The following is a 17,423-nucleotide window of genomic DNA, read 5'->3' on the forward strand; positions in this document are numbered from 1 at the left end:
GCTGCAACACTCTTCCGCTCATAAGTACAGGATTGATGAATGGCCAATAGTTTAGGGTAATATTTTTTTTAACAGGACTATTAGGGGATTCAATGTGGGCTACTAGTTTTTGGGTCTTCCAACCCAGTGTTGCAATATTTGCATCCTTATACAGGCAGTCCCCGTGTTATGTACAAGATAGGTTTTGTAGGTCTGTTCTTAAGTTGAATTTGTATGTAAGTCAAAACTGTATATTTTATAATTGTAGCTCCAGACAAAAAAATCTTTTTGTCCCAGTGACTTTTTCAACATTTTTTTTGCTGTAATGGGACTAGGGATTATCACTAAAGCTTCATTACAGACACCTTACAGCTGATCATTGCAGTCTGGGACTATAGTAACATCCAGAGAGCTTCACCAGAGGTCACAGGGGTCCGTCTGTAACTAGGGGTCGTCTGTAAGTCAGGTGTCCTTAAGTAGTAGTCGTAACCTATGACCTTTGTGCAGAAGTCTAGGTAGACTTGATCCTAGGTCCCATGTACCTTAAGACAGGCATTGCCTAGAAATCAGGGCTCTGTCACATTGGCGTTGGTGTTCAGTTGCGCATCCATTGTGTTTTGTATCCGTTGTGTCTCAGTTTTTCTTCTGTTTTGATTCTGTATCTGCAAAAAACCTGAAGGTTTAACATCCCATCTGGTTTTTCAGCCTCATCATTAAAAAAAATAGCGGATTTTTCATCAGTTTTTTTTGCAGATCCATAGACTTCTACTATCTTCCTTGATCCACATCCATAAAAAAAAATTGGATATATTTCATCATTTTTATCATGGACAACGGATCAGTAAAAATACAAGCCAATGTGAAAACACCCATGAAAATCAATGGCTTTGTAAGGCATCTGTGGAAATCACCGAACCACGGAGGTGAAAAACAGCACCAATGTGAATGAGCCCTTAGGCCCCTTCCACACTTGCGTTTTTCACGCGCATGTTCTGTGCGTGCTTTTGACGCGAAGAACTTGCATTGCACTCTGACCCATTGTAATCAATGGGCTTTTTCAGACTTGCATTTTTTTTTACGCGTGTTTCTTTTAACGCGCATTTAAATCTCGACATGCTCTACTTTTGCAAGTCACTCCCGTGAAAAACGCACCATACAAGTCTATGGAGATGCATCAAAAACGCATTTTCTGCGCATAAAAAACGCTTTGGAATTGCTCAGACTCTGACGTGATCTGCATCGCAAGTGTGGAAGGGGCCTAAGCGCTATCGCTGATTATGGTAGCAGGACCAGAACTTAGGGTTATATCTGACCAAGGTCTTTCTTGAGAATTGAATTGGTATAGGATGAGCTTGGAAGGAGGTTTTCAGAAATTAAAGGGACGATTCATAATTCACATTTATCTCCTGTGCGTGAGAACCAATGACCACAAGACCTCCTGATCTTATTTATGGGTTTTCCTATAAGAGGATATGAAAGTTCTATAGCAATCAATGAAGTTTAGGGAAGGTGACCTTTATGGTCACTTTCAAAACCTAAAATTCTCACTGGGATGGGGCAGTTAACGTGCATCTGCCACCAGGATGAAGGACTGTATGCAAATGAGATTAAGGGGCTCCAGGCTCCATTAACACCTATGGAGCCTGGAGCCCCTTAGGCTCATTTGTATACAGTCCTTCATCCTGGTGGTAGATGTCCTTTAAGGGGGACCTTACAGCCCCATTCTGTGGATCATTGGGAGTATGAGACGGGCTCATCTGCTGAATCCTTTTGACACATTGGGGGTCATTTACTAAGGGCCCGATTCGCATTTTCCCGACGTGTTACCCGGATATTTCCGATTTGCGCCGATTTCACCTGAATTGCCCCGGGATTTTGGCGCACGCGATCGGATTGTGGCGCATCGGCGACCGGCATGCACGCAACGGAAATCGGGGGGGGGGGCGTGGTCGAACGAAAACCCGACGGATTCGGAAAAACCGTTGCATTTAAAACAAAAAAGTCGCGAAACTTGCACTTACCTTCACTAGGAATAGGCCGGTGAACTTGAGTGCATTTCGGCAGACTTCAGCACAGCAGCGCCACCTGGTGGACGTCGGAGGAACCACCTTAGTGAATCCCAGCAGGACCCGAATCCACCGCAGAGAACACGCCACTGGATCGCGAATGGACCGGGTAAGTAAATCTGCCCCATTATATCATGTGGATATATATATATATATATAGTTGTCTCAATGATGCACAACTCCTTTAAAATGGTCCTCTTACATGATAAGTTGATATCATTGGATTGTCTTTTTCGACGTCCCAGGCAGGATGAAGCTCGCACCATCCATCCCATGGGAGAAGCTGTGGCCATTTATTTGGTAAATATCTGACCTGTAATACCAATCACAGCCACTATACAATGTATGGCGCTGTGCTTGATAGACTGTAAAGAAACGGATGCACTTGTCCAAACATTGCGTACTTTAATATCTGAAATGGATCAACTAATCTTAAGGAAAATCAGGCCGTTCATTCCCTTTAATGTGATAGCGATGCAGTGTTGGTACATAGGAGCTGCATGCGGTGCTATCACTTCTGTGTTGTTTCTCACTATTCTGCAGTAAATGTGTTGTCTGGCCTGATGGATGATAAATAATGCATCTCTCAGTCACGGCGCAGCCTCAGGTAATAATCAGAACATCAGATTAAGCAGCGACGCACATTTAAATAACCATTAGCCGGCGTCGAGCTAATGTGATATTTGCCGCTTTATAATGGCCATTAGCTAACATTAATAAACAGGATTGATAAATGGCCTATTAAGCCTCCATTTTATCTATATTTTCCCATTTCGGGGCTCATAATGATTTGACTTTGTAAAAACACTTAACGAAGGTACAAACAGGGCACGCGGCGCGCACCGCGACTGCATCCAGCCAATTCATTATAATGATTACTGTGACTTTAAAATCCGGACGGCCCCTGTTTTCCATTGTAGTAAACAAGAAGATGAGGAATATAATGGAGTTTGTTTGTACAAACAATTTCATCAGAAAGTACTAAGAAATGGCCAGAGCCAGAACATTGTAGAAGCTGAAGCCTCGTCTGCCCTCTGCTTGTGTTTAGTTTGTCCGGCTATGCCTTATCGCAGACTTGTGCAAATCCCGGCTATTATGACACTACAAGTCAATGCGATCTGCTGGGAGTTGTAGTTTACAGAAGTTTGTGTGCTGGCTACGGCTGATCCATTCTCTAGGGCTTTCAGAGGATTTTATCTTTGCAATGGAGAACAATGAGGGTACAACCCCTGTAAAGGGTCGGTGTTAGCACCATTGGGCATATCCGGGAACTGCTGGGGCCCAGAGCTGCTGGGGGGCCCACATAAGGCTGTACATAAGGAATCCATGGGGATGAGGGGGGCTGTACCTAATGAATCCATTGAGGGTGAGGGGGCTTATATAAATTAACCATTAGGGGCTGTGTACAAAATAACCATGAGGGGGCTGTATACAAAATAACCATGAGGGGGCTGTATACAAAATAACCATGAGGGGGCTGTGTACAAAATAACCATGAGGGGGCTGTTTGATATAATAAACTAGGGAAATTTTTAGGGAACAGGAGACTGATTTAGTTTCTGAATTTAAAACTGCCATGTTAGTTCACTGCAAAGGGGCCCACTGAGGTTTCAGGGCCTACTGAAACCTTGAGTTGACTCGAAACCTTGAGTTGACCCTACCCCAGGATAACCTAACATCACCTATTCCTAACATAACTTTAGTTTGAGAAAGTGTTGGCTCATTTATAGTGATACGCAAATTAGTTAGTTAATGCACCTAGGGCATATGTTTTGTCCCAAAGCATAGGGTTCAACAAACCTTATCCTCCCCTACCTGTCCTGTACCGTGTGGTTGCCTTTCTCCAACCCACTGCTATAACATGATAATCTGAGTCCGACTAATGTGGCCTCCATGTGCAGGTTCACCAGAGCATGTACTGGAGATGAGTGTAGAGAAGAGACACAGTCATAGATAGAGACCGCCGGAGCTAAATCAGAAGCTTCTATCTTACCCTAAGTGCTTAAAGGTAATCTCCCATCACAATCCATCAGGATAAACCAGGCACCGTAACTGTGGGAATATTCTTATATTTGTTATTCACAGTTTCCTTCCTTACTTTTTAGACAAGAGACAAAGGGAATCTCAATATGACAGTTATGGAGTAATGATCCATCTTATCCCAAGGCCAAGTACATTTATGGAATATGGATAGTCAGGGTATCATATTTCTGTGTCTAACTAGGTTCTAGCATTTTTGGACACAGAGATATAAATATCTCTGAATGGGAGCATAGAAAATATGTCTGGTATCAATGTAATCCAGGGATTCCTCCGGATCCAATGATACCAGAACCCTGACCCTATGACTTCCCACTGAGCAGCTAGAACTCATCCAAGCTTCTAGACTTGATCCCAGGTAGGAGGGTTTCTAGAGACCTCCAATGGGTGTGAAAGGGTGTGTCTGCACCTATTATAATCAGAGCATCCCTCGTCCCCATTGCCTTTGCCTGGGGGAACCCTTTACCATCGCTTAGTGCAGGAAGGACGTAAAAGTGTGGACTATCCATCACCATTAGGCCCACACAAGGTAACAGAATTACTTGTAGTCCTACCCTTGTATTTTGTACTCTGTTAGGCTACATTCACGTGAAAGTGTGCCCACCATACCATAGCACAGCGGGCACACAGCGGTGCATAGGAGAGGAGGAGGGAATGAGCGCTGCTGGCCCTGCCCCTCTCCATAGAGATATATGGCACACAGCGCCGCATTACTGGGAAAGATAGGACATGTCACGTGTGCTGCTCTGTACGGCACCGTGTCCGCATTGCCGGGCCATGGGGGGACGTATATACAACACATATACACAGGGCCGGCTCCAGGTTTTAGTGGGCCCCTGGGCGACAGAGACTTAGTGGGCCCCTCCGTGGGCCGCCCTCCAGTGGCCGCACTTCCCCCCCCCCTCCCCACACACTGACCACCCCCCCTCCCCTGCGGACACACTGACCACCCCCCCTCCCCTGCGGACACACTGACCCCCCCAACCTCCCCCTGCGGACGGCTCTGAAGCCGGCACACGTGACCCGATGACGTCATCATGTGCGCCGGCTTCAAAGCCGTCGCATACCCTGCGGAGCGCCGCATCGTGGGAACCGGGACAGGTGAGTTTTAGATTCTGCCTCTATGCTGCGCTCCCGACCAGCGCAGCATAGAGGCAGAAAAATGATCGATCCGGATGGTGATCAATTGTACCAGTGTCTCATAGAGACACTGGTACAATTGATCCGGGGGCCCGAGTGGGCCCCTCCAGTACCCCGGGGCCCCGGCACTTGGCCGGGTGCTGGCGCCGGGCCTGCATATACATTAGCCGTATATACGTCCCCCAACGGCCGTGTGAATGCAGCCTGAAGGGTTCCCCCGACTGTATAAGGAGGGTGCCCACAGACTGGCGTGTCCTAGTGTTGCAATTTACATGGGACGTTTGCACTTTAAATAGGGGTGGTATTTGCTTTCTTTCTCCTCCCTGCTGCTGCTGCTCAGTCCCTCCCATAGCTGAGCCTTTATAGGGCAGGCACCGGGCCTGCACTTCCTCTTGCCCGCGCCATCTTCAAGCTGTCCCTCTCTCCCTCCCTACTGTTACTTGGTTTTTGTGTTTTGATGTTTTCGGTTTTCAGTGATCATCTCAAGTCACAGCTGAAGGAAAATGAGAATTGACGTGGATTTTGCCCGGAAGTTGAAGTGCTGATTCGGGAGTCCGGTTGAGCAAACCGCTTCGGGCAGCGATGGTTTACGAAGAGATGCATGAAAATTGGGGTTAATTTTTGAGAGTATTAAGTAATAACTGTTTTTTCGGTGACCATCTCAAGTCACAGCTGATGGAAAATGGGAATTGATGTGGAATTTGCCCGGAAGTCGAAGTGCTGATTCGGGAGTCCGGTTGAGCAAACCGCTTTGGGCAGCGATGGTTTACAAAGAGACGGACGGAGATTGTGGTTAATTTTGAGTATTAAAGTAATAATGGTTTTCGGTGATCATCTCAAGTCACAGCTGGCGGAAAAGAGATTTGATGTGGATTTTTTCGGAAGTCGAAGTGGTGGTTCGGGAGTCCAGATCAACAAACCACTTCGGCAGCTATGGTTTCCAAAGAAACGAACAGAGATTGCGGTTGATTTTGAGAATATTAAAATAATAATAATTGAGTTTATCAGCAATAAATAGCTGTGACCTTTTCTGCCCAACAGGAGCCTCGTGTCATCATTTCTTAGTTATGTTTAGTTATAAATGGTTTATGGGGTTAATGTTACGGGTAGGATTATGTATCTTTACTAAAGCGTGTAGTTAAATGGGTAATGTTTACTACCTCCCAGTCTTAAATTGTATATACATCTATTGTGTGTACTGTTTGTCTTGTGTGCCCATAAAGCAATTAAATATAAAATTTAACCTACGTTGCTTTTTTATCTCGGACCATGTATCTCCACAAACGTGTCTCGGTTAAGTACACCTCACCCGATAATCCAGTTATAATATCAAATGAGAGCTGGTGGCGGCCTACTGGGCTAACAAGGTTCTGTTTCACTTAGGCTAGTGAAAGGGATCTTTCAGCCATTCAGGTTGTGCCAAATATGGAGATTGTGAGGACAGCCCTAACTTCCTTCCTGATCCTCCCAGAACCTGGGCGTTTAGGGAGTGTCTATAAAAATTATAATTAATTACCCCAGATACTCCTCAGGGGTCACATTGGGGGTCATTTACTAAGGGCCCGATTCGCGTTTTCCCGACGTGTTACCCGAATATTTCCGATTTGCGCCGATTGTACCTGAATTGCCCCGGGATTTTGGCGCACACGATCGGATTGTGGCGCATCGGCGCTGGCATGCACGCGACGCAAATCGGGGGGCGTGGCCGAACGAAAACCTGACGGATTTGGAAAAACCGCCGCATTTAAAAACCGAAATTGTGTCGCTTGGGACGCGCTTACCTTCACCTGGTCCAGCTCGGTGTATTCCGGCGCGTTCAGTTGATTTTCAGCGCAGCAGCGCCACCTGGTGGACTGTGGAGGAACTACCTTCATAAATCCCGTCCGGACCTGAATCCTGTTCAGAGAACGCGCCACTGGATCGCGAATGGGTCGGGTAAGTAAATCTGCCCCAATGTCTCACAGTGCCCCTGGTGTATCATACTAGATTTTTATGGTAGATTTCCTTTAATTTACATCATTGCATGTACTATTCTCTGTGCCACACATGATTATTTTATGGCAGTGCTAGAGATCTGGTATCGGAGCCAAGGAATCAAGATGTGATGGCAATGGAAGAGACAAATGCCCCTGGGCACACAATTATGGCCGGGTCATAAAATACGGACCATGTGTCCGTATCACGGACCAATCATAGTCCAAAGGGAAGGACACCAAGCATCATAGTGATGCACGACGCAAGAAGTCCACTCTTCCCAGCATCTTCCCCCAAGTCTTATCACTCTACAAAGGAGTCAAGTATTCCTGTAAAGGTCTTTATTTTTCTATTACGGTACAGATGTAGTTTGCAGTGAAGTATACAACTATATACAGATGTACGGATGACAGTAAGGTAAGTAGTTAGCTTGCCAGCAAGAAAAACATTGTAGAAATTGACTATTTACATATTCAGCCTGTGAAGACCGGAGCACTCAGTCATAACCACTCTCGAGATTTAGGTAGCTCAAGACAAAACGCAACAAACATCATGTAATCAAGTCATGCGCCGCGGGTTGTGCATTAAATAAACATTAAAAAATAAAACTTGGAATGCGGTTAAATACTAACAAATTGTGATGTATAAAATAAAAGAAGGACAATTGATCTGACTGGACTATCGGAGCCCACCTGACATAAATAGGACACTAGTCAGAGGTAAGACACAGAATCAAATTTCCTAGCACCATCTGGGAAAAAATGTAAAAAACAAATAGTCTTCAGGGAGAGTTTTTCCTCAGTTTTACAATAATAAAACGTAATCACCACGTTAATATAAAGTTCTACAACTCTTCTGATATACTTTGTGATGCAAAAGATCAGGTAAGTCTCATCTACTTTTAGGCCAATTTTTCTAACTAGATCTTTGGAGAGGTGGGGCATATACAGGAAAGGGTGGGCTTTATACAGGAAAGGGTGTGGCTTATAAAGACAATGGCGGGGCTTAGTGAGAAATTGGGCTTTAAAATCACCAATGTTGGTCTGAATTGCATCTAAATTTGCAAGTTTGAAGCCTGTAAATATTCACAGGAGTGTCCCCATTCACTGAAATGTTCTGCAAGTGCTGAGCGGTGCAAACACAAAGTATATTAAAGTTGTAGATTTTGGAAGAGTGATTAAGTTTTATTTATATAAAAGCAGGAGACTACTTTAAAATGGTTGTATGAGCTTAGAAGAACGTGGCTGCCATGTTACAGAATTTGCTCCATTCTTGTCCATAATTTGATTATATTTCAGCCCCACCAACTTAAAGGGGTTGTCCCACAAAATTATCTGATCTACAAGATAGAGAAACAGCAAAAGAGAGTCCATCTGTGAATGGAGTGCTAGCACATACATGACAAACTCACTTTAATGTGATTGTGATCTAATACAACCCCATGGAAGTATATATATAGAGACACATTGGCGCCCCGTTCATATGTGGACTTTAGGTCCTCTATTCTGCCAGTTGCTCCCTTATAGGTATATGTTACTTAAACAGGACAATCCCTTTAATTCAGATTATGGATTACTAAAAGGCATTGTTTGTAGAGGTAAGCAGCCATGTTTTTGTAGTCTCGTGCAACCCCATCATAATAGAAATTTGAACTGGATTTCCCTCAAGTTATTGATCATGCAGACAAGTTCTGAGGTCTCATCTTCATTTCTATGAATGGAATGGAGAATTCATGTCCTTTCCAAGGCTCCCAGTTAACTCCCTGAAATAAAAAGAGAAAAGATTAGTCAGAATATTTGAAAATATATAAAAGCAAGTACATTGGAAAGTAATAAGACACTTAAAGGAACCCAAAACAGAAGTCTCTTCTCTCTTTTTATAATAATCCTTTACTTATATAGCGCACACAGATTACGCAGCGCTGCACAGAGCTTGTCACATCAGTCCCTGTCCCCAATGGGGCTCACAATCTAATCAACCTACCAGTATGTTTTGGAGTGTGGGAGGAAACCGGAGGACACACACACAAACATGGAGAGAACATACAAACTCTGGGTGGTTGGCCCTAGGTGGTATTCGAACCCAGGACCCCAGCGCTGCAAGGCAGAAGTGCTACCCACTCAGCCACCCCTATTTTCATGTGGTGGACCCAAGGTTTTGCAGTCCAACACATCCTGCACCTTCATACCCCTATGTCTAGAGCCCCCTGAGCATAAGATGTATGAGTTCTCTTATTATTATGACCAAAGCTATTGCTAATAACCGATAATACACCGAGATTCTGGGCATTTTTCCATCCCCATTGTATTTTTTGTTAATAGAGTACGGCTCAGTCTCCCCCTCCATAGGTGGTCCGGGTGGTCCCTCGGGTACAATACAGGGAGGACAGTAAATCCGCCTTACTATAATTACGGGTAAATGCAGTATTGTGTGAATACTTTGGCATTTAGGGAGTACAATATTCTATTATCTCCTTTCTCCATAGAAATTCTCCAGCCGACAGAGAAGTGGCACAAAGTGGAGAGAGCTGCTGAATTCATATGTCTTTACACTAAACTATATTATGTTAATGGCTTTGGCAGCGAGCCAGAAATAGCAGTGGAATTATGTAAATGTCTAATTTCCCATCAGTCTTCTCTACGGCAGCCTGAAATCAGCAGAGCATCCATTGTCTCCAATGGAGATCAGAACCCATACCAACTGTTTTTGCAGTCATACAAGGCAGCAGAAGTGACAGCAAATCTATTCTGAGCCATTATGTGGAGTGATATGCCATAACAAGGAGCCTCACGTCTTCCCAGGAATGAATATCTTAAACAATAGGGAATAATTCTTCAGGAACCATAAAATAAAGTGGATATTGTATAAAAATCCTGTTGGACATACGGTTTGTCTGCCACCTGTAAACTCTCCATACTACATATTCAACAACTATTCAACAATAACATACAACAACATCATACAATAAACCCACATGTAAATCAAAGCAGATTCCAGCAGTCTACAGGGACGTGGAGTAGCGGGACATGAGGCTACACGTCGTGGCAACTCCACGCCCCAGGATCCTCTTTTCTCCTCCTACCCTGACATCTTCGGCGCGCAGCTCCTCTTAGCTGCGCACCCTCGTCCGAGAAGCCGGAGTTCTGCGCATCAGCTCCGGCTTCGGAGCAGTGGCCGCACAGCCGCGGGCCGGCCGTTCTGCGCGCCAAAGATGTCAGGGTAGGAGGAGAAAAGTGGCTCCTGGGGCGTGGAGTAGCCGCGACGTGTAGCCTCAAGTCCGGGTACTCCACGCCGCAGTAGCCGCTTTAGAAAATTTACATATTACGGTATTAAAGATTTTAAAAAGATTGCGGGGACGTGAGGATTACCTGTAAATAGGGCTATCCTCACGTCCCATACATCCACCTATTACCCGTTCTACCTTTATAGGTAGAATCGTGGTGGTAGGTTCCCTTTAATACAGTCATTGGGGGTCATTTACTAAGGGCCCGATTTGCGTTTTCCTGACGTGTTTCCGATTTGCGCTGATTTCCCCTGAATTGCACCGGGATTTTGGTGCACACGATCGGATTGTGGCGCATCGGCGCTGGCATGCACGCGACGGAAATCGGGGGGGCGAACGAAAACCCGACGAATTCGAAAAAAACGCCGCATTTAAAAAAAAAAAAGTGTCGCAAGACTTGCACTTACCTTCACCAGGAATAGGCCGGTGAACTTGAGTGCATTTCGGCGGGCCTCGGGAAACTTCAGCGCAGCAGCGCCACGTGGTGGACGTCGGAGGAACTACCTTAGTGAATCCCGGCCGGACCCGAATCCTCCGCAGAGAACGCACCACTGGATCGCGAATGGACCAGGTAAGTAAATCTGCCCCATTGTATGGGGTTACAACAGATCCTCCCTCTGTATAATGGTTGTGCTGGGGTACTGCAGCTTAGCTCCTGTTCAGATGAGAAGGGGCAGAGCTGCGGTTTCCCGGTAAGACCGCTAGAAAGACAATGAAAAATTCTGCTTTTATCTTTATCTAGTAACTCTGAAGCAGCTGATTGGTGCAGAGTCCAGATGTCCAACCCCCGCAGATCACATTCTGATGACGTACCCTGAGGACTGCTTTATAGCTTCACACACCATAGAGCTGACCATGCATCTACTATGAAGCACATGGTCTACTATGGCGGCACAGAAAGCCCAGCCCTGTATCACTGGATGGTGAGACCCAGTGCAGGTCCAGCCTTAGGATGCAAGGGGTCGGGTATTGCTCCATGGTCATGCAAAGGGTTTAAAGGTTAAAATAAAGGCCAATTCGGTCCCTCAGGGCAAAGTTTAACATCGTAACGGTGACCTATACCAGTGGTTGCAAACTTATGACACGCTGCGGTGGCACTCAGCCCTCTCTGTGGGCATCCAGGCTGGTGCCCCAGCACATGGATTACCTAAGAGGACTCAAGGTATCCTCTTGCTGATCAGGATGTGCGTCAGTCAGCACTATTTTAAACATTGTGGGCTACCTGGGACAGCAGGAGGTAGGTAAAGAGTTGTCAGGATTGGGGCATCTGCTTTGGGGCCTACAATTTTCTCTGTCGAGAAGAACTCTTGAGCGAAGCTACAATGGTAATCTGGATAATCTGTCTAAATGGCTGCCATGTTGGAACTTGGTGATAAGGAAGGGGGGTTTTATTGTAGTTTTGGGTACTCGGTCTCCGAAAGGTTCACCATCACTAACCTATACAATGGTGGATTCAACTTTTGACTGGAGCACCAGTCTCTTGCACTTCAAAAAGGGGCCCCCAAAACGCGTTGTGACATTGAGACAATAATAAAAATACCCCCACCCTACGTCTCTCTAGTGATTACCGGTGTGCGCCAAACAATACAGACCTCTACTGTACCTGAATGTGACCCTGACCAGTGTGCCTACTGAATTCTGATGATCCCCGTTGGAGGGCAGAATCAGTTGTGCCTAATTTATTCACAACCTCTGGTGCACAGTCCAAATTTGCGCTGGAACGCCTCTTTAGGTGCAGAATTTTGTGGCTCAGCAGATATAGGGCAGCCACACCACAAAACTCTCGCAAACACTTTATAAATACATGTGGACGTCGGACAGAAAACTGTTTCAACGCTTTAATTAATGGGTCCAATAAGGTTAAAAGAATTGGGCATGTTCACTTTAACCTGCCTTATTCCTCCCCCCCCCCCCCCAAACAATCTGACATTGGAGTTTCAGAAAATTATGGATTACCCAATTCTGCTCTTCCGTGTAAGTTATTCATACATTACATCAGTTTGAAATAATAACACTATGTACAACATACAAATAATAACACTATGTACTGTACAAACTAAGAATGTTGCACTTTGCATAGTAGTTAAGCCCCACAGATCCCGCTCTGAAACCCTTTATACTAGATTTATTGATATCACCTTGGCTTTTTGTGGTGTTTTATTTTCTGTCCGTTCCATATGACTGTTTGTACTCAATTATGTAAAATTATCTATTTTGCTTTCGATTTGTACAGTGCTACGGAATTTGATGGCACTATTTAATTATAGATTATTATTATGCCTGCATACAGGGCTGTACATATACACCTCCTGCCTGTGTGAATATAAGGGCCACTGATCAACGTCAACAGATGACAAAGGAGCCAGATGTTGTGCAGATACAATAAAAGTAATTAATGAAAAGTCATTGTGATCCGGATTCCTGTGTGTGTTAATTAATATATAATTATTCTCCTGAGAAGGAATACATCTGTTGGCATCAGTACACACCCAGTGCAGATTGTCATACAGTCACTAGGGTACTGTCTGTGGCTCTGGGCATACCTGGGCAAGTGGCGGGGGCCCAGAGCTGCTGGGGGGCCCCCATAAGGCTGTACGTAGGGAATCCATGGGGGTGATGGAGCTTATATAAAATAACCATGAGGGGGCTGTTTGAGATTATTAGCTAGGGAATATTTTGGGAAACAGGAGACTGTTCTGAATTTTTAATGCCACCATGTGAGTTCCCTGCAAAAGGGCCCACTGAGGCTATGTCACCCAGGGGCCTACGGAAACCTGGAGCCGACCCTGGAGACAAGTATAAAATTCTTAGTGCCATTTATAGGAAATTTACATAGTGAGTCTATGACTTGGGCATCTAACAATATAAGCTCAGACACTTGCTTCCTCTAGTAGGTTTATATAGACCCTATTAAGGAAATGATCGCTCAAGGTCCAAGCAGGAAACACTCATTTATACCCAAAAAGTAGTCATTGATATATTATTAGTTTATCAATAGTTAGGAGAAATTTAGGAATTAGCAGAAATAATTACCAAATATTACAAAAAATTGGTATTTTTTTTGGATTTCATACCTGACTGTGATTGTTATCCCCATACTGCCCATTAGGATTGGCGAGATGGCAGTTCCTGTACCAGAAGGCACCGCGATGTGAGAGGGCACAATTAGTGAGTGCAAGGTCACTGTCCTTATCCCACGTAGTGAATTTTAATCCATTATGGTATTTAAGAGCATCACCTAAAACAGCAGCACAGAATTACAAAATATTCGTATAATTACCAAATACGTGACATGACCCATAGAGACCACAACCGCCCCACATGGTAAAATTCATGCCCCACCCACTCAATGTGAATTACATAAAAATTCTAAAAGAAAACTAGCATATGTTAAAACATGGAATAATTTTTAAGCCAGTGAAGATCTTACCTGCTGTTCCGGAATAACCATCAACTAGCAGTTTGTATCTGTCCTTAGAAGAACCCACTGTGAAGGTGCTGTAAACTGCATATGCCGACTCTGCTCCAGCCCGGAGGTCTACCCGCAGCTCATATGGTACTGAAGTAGTAAGTTTATGAAGCCACTCCAGACCTGCACAGATATACAAATATGGTTACTACAACTGAAAAAAGTTACCTGACCATAAAATTCTAACTTATATATGTTCTGATCCAATGGATGTAGCACAATAATCCTTGATGTGTTGCAGATTGTAAAATAAATAAAATGACTACTTACCTCTTGTGTCTCCCTCACCCACTGTCCTCCCATTCCTTGTATACAATGGGCAACAAGTGACCTCTACAGCCTCAATGGTCACTGATTTCTGGCATCATGGCCCCTATCACTGGAGTTGTGATGTCAGTGATATGACACATGACTACCCAGAAGTCCTATAGGGGTGAATGCTATGCTGGAAAAACTTGACCTACACTTCCTTGAATTTTATTGTACTTCCATGAGAGCTCTAGGGTAGTTTCCGATCTATGGCAAGATCCCTCTCCCATTGAAATGGAAATAGGGAGCGTCTGGGTCTGTTTTTTTTGTCCTATATATTGAGATGATGCTGCTTGGGATATAGGGCACGTCGGTCAAAATCTGCATCAGAAAGTCCAACTTTGGACCAGTCAAATGCTGCAGTGTGACCAAATCCTCACAGGATGACTGGTCAAAGAATTCCTACCCACTATACAGCAGCTGTGGGAGAATTTGCAGTTCCCAATTCTGCTGATTGAGAAGGCTTCACTTTAAAATGGTCAACGTGTAATACTACATTTACATTGTAGTGGTCGTTGCATGGCAAACGATATTGTACCTGCAAGTAACCTACAATATATGCAGTTTCCTACAACGACTCTTACATACCGTATGGTTTGGGTCCCAATAGTTCAGAAAGACCAGGCTCTCAAAGAACTCAAAACTTATGGCTTACGTGTCATGAAAATCATGAAGAATGGTACATGTCTAGTCATTGGTCTTTCTTGAATCCTTAGGACAGTGATGGCGAACCTTTTGGAGACTGAGTGCCGAAAGTACAAGTAAAAGCCACATATTTTTCACAAAGTGCCAAATGCCAATTTAAAGTAACTCACTAGTTTCAAACGTATTGGCGTCGCGAGGACACCAATACAGCAGAAAGATGGAGAAATTTGGATTATTATTGCAGTTTCCCTCCAAAGTCCCTTAACAGGATGAATCACAGGCCCGGAGAAGGGTCTACAATGATACTCCAGCTCTGTCAGCACCTCCTTGCTCCTCCTGCATTTCTAGTCACTTTAAAATAGCGCTGAACGAGGCACGTACTGGGCTGCCTGTGACTGCAGGAGAAGGTATATCCTAAATGGTGACCTGGGTGATGGCCTGGGTGCCCACAGAGAGGGCTCCGAGTGCCACCTCTGGCACCCGTGCCATAGGTTTGCCACCACTGTCTTAGGACATGCACCACCCCCTAAATATTTCCATGGTTTCACATACCAAGCCAGAATTCATCACTGGGATCTCCAAATCCTTCTGCATACGTCCTCCAGCGCTGGTAAAAGTCAAGTGTCCCACTAGTCCTTCTCTGGAATACCTGCAATGCAAAGAAGTCATGTAGATAAGTCATTGAGATAAAATAAGACTTAAAGTCTGAACCCATTAATAATATTTATCCAGGGCTGATGGGATACGTCTCTGATTCCTGGTGGTCTGACTGCTGGAACCCTCAATGTTCGTAAGGAAAGTGGGCCTACAAGTACCCTACAAGTATAGAGATTGGAGGTGCGTATGCAGGGAGATAGCCTTTACGGAAATACCAAAAAGTTCATAGGGAGCTGACCAAACCATGTGCACCAACACTTTACTTATATGGGGTACTAATGGAACCCCATTGCGGTCCCAGTGGTCCCCAATGATCAGACTATCAATGCCTAAGTGTGCTCAGTGTGAAAAGTCATTTAGGATAAGTCAGAAATCACAGAGAACTTACAGTCCATCCACCTCCATCTGTATCTTGGTCACAATACACTCTGACTCCCGGTGTGTTCTCTCCTCCAGGGTAGATGGTATATACACCACTTTCTTTGTTGCCAGCAAGTCGGACTTGGACACAATCCACGGGGAATGTAATTACAATTGCCACTGGTAGAGAAACAAGAGGCTGCCATTAGGGTGATCATGCATATTCAATATATGTGATAGTAACCTTTTCGTTAACTTTTAGATATGCTGGAAGCTCATACATTACTACAGTTAAGAAACTAGTGTATTCTAAATGTTCAAAAGAAAAAAGATTAAAAAATCAATTATTCTGTAATATGCAACAACATAGTACAGTTAACAAACTTTCACATAAAGCCAACATACTAAGTGGCAAAAGTGGTGCTACAAATGTTATTTTGCATCATTACTTGACCAGTGATCTTGACCTTTGCTTAAAAGGCGTTTTACAGAGAAATTACATGGATGACTCTTTACACATTGCTGAGATCATCTCAGATCATTCTGGTGCCTGCACTTTTTCTGTGTTGATTTCAGCATCCGAAAAGGCTCGAATCCGCTGATCGTTGGGGGGTTCTGAATATCGGACCCCCACCAATGTGACATTAATTGCATATTCTATTAATATTGATTCATTAATATAAACAAGCTGGAGAATCCCATTGAAATGTGACTAGTTAATTTTTTTTTAAAACCCTTACCAGTGAGGAACATGGTGGTGGCCTGTCTGCTCTTCCGTTCTCCTCTGTAAGCCCTCAAGAAGACATTGTACTGGGTTCCTCTCTTAAGACCTTTCAGCTCGTAGCTCTTGGCTGCAGCATCCAGCTCAATCTCCTGTAATTGACATATAAAGACATCCTTTTGACTATTGCAAACTCAACAACAACTATGGAACCAACATGGAGAATTTCAGAAGATGATCTGAAATACGTGTCCTTCAAAGATTGTGCATAATGAGCTCCCAGTTCACTGGTAAAACTCATCTTCAAAAAAGCCGTGAGGAAGATGGAGTAACAACTCACTTCTGGATAAAGTTACAGCAGTTTCCTATTGAAGTTTATGGAGAGGAAGGGGAATGTAGAAGAGTAAGAAGCTGCAGAGAGACAGAAGTAATGAAACATATCAGTCAAGATATTATTGACTCTGCACTACACTACTTGAATATTCCAGTGATAAATTCCTAGATACACCCCTCATTGTTGCTGTATAATGTCCTTTATGCTGTTGCTGCCTCTTTTGAAGACGTGCTACTCAGGGGCGTAACTAGGAGAGGTAGGGCCCCAGAGCAGACTTCTGAATGGGGCCCCCCTACTCATCAGAAAATATACATATTTGGAAAACCCCACAGTTATACACGTGTACTCTTAAGCAAACGGTAGGAATTAGAGATGAGAGAACTCTAGTCCTATTGTTTTGCTGTTTTCTCCCTTACTTGTTATTTGAGCTGCCAATTCATGCTGTA

General features: G+C 44.3%; 1 protein-coding gene across 1 annotated transcript in view; it reads right to left on the reverse strand.

Moving 5' to 3' along the window:
• Positions 1–7,525: 7,525 nt before the first annotated feature.
• LOC140104075 (tenascin-N-like) overlaps positions 7,526–17,423 on the reverse strand; it is a 44,118-nt gene continuing 34,220 nt past the window's right edge. Inside the window, exons 10-15 of the mRNA XM_072127428.1 lie at positions 16,663–16,795; positions 15,951–16,102; positions 15,458–15,554; positions 13,913–14,074; positions 13,557–13,720; positions 7,526–8,961 (exon numbers count right to left, since the gene is read on the reverse strand). Coding sequence (XP_071983529.1) covers positions 8,875–8,961; positions 13,557–13,720; positions 13,913–14,074; positions 15,458–15,554; positions 15,951–16,102; positions 16,663–16,795 — 795 coding nt within the window. The 3' untranslated portion in view covers positions 7,526–8,874. The remainder of the gene's footprint in view (positions 8,962–13,556; positions 13,721–13,912; positions 14,075–15,457; positions 15,555–15,950; positions 16,103–16,662; positions 16,796–17,423) is intronic.

The sequence above is a fragment of the Engystomops pustulosus genome, chromosome 10, assembly GCF_040894005.1.
Source record: "Engystomops pustulosus chromosome 10, aEngPut4.maternal, whole genome shotgun sequence".
NCBI lineage: Eukaryota > Metazoa > Chordata > Amphibia > Anura > Leptodactylidae > Engystomops > Engystomops pustulosus.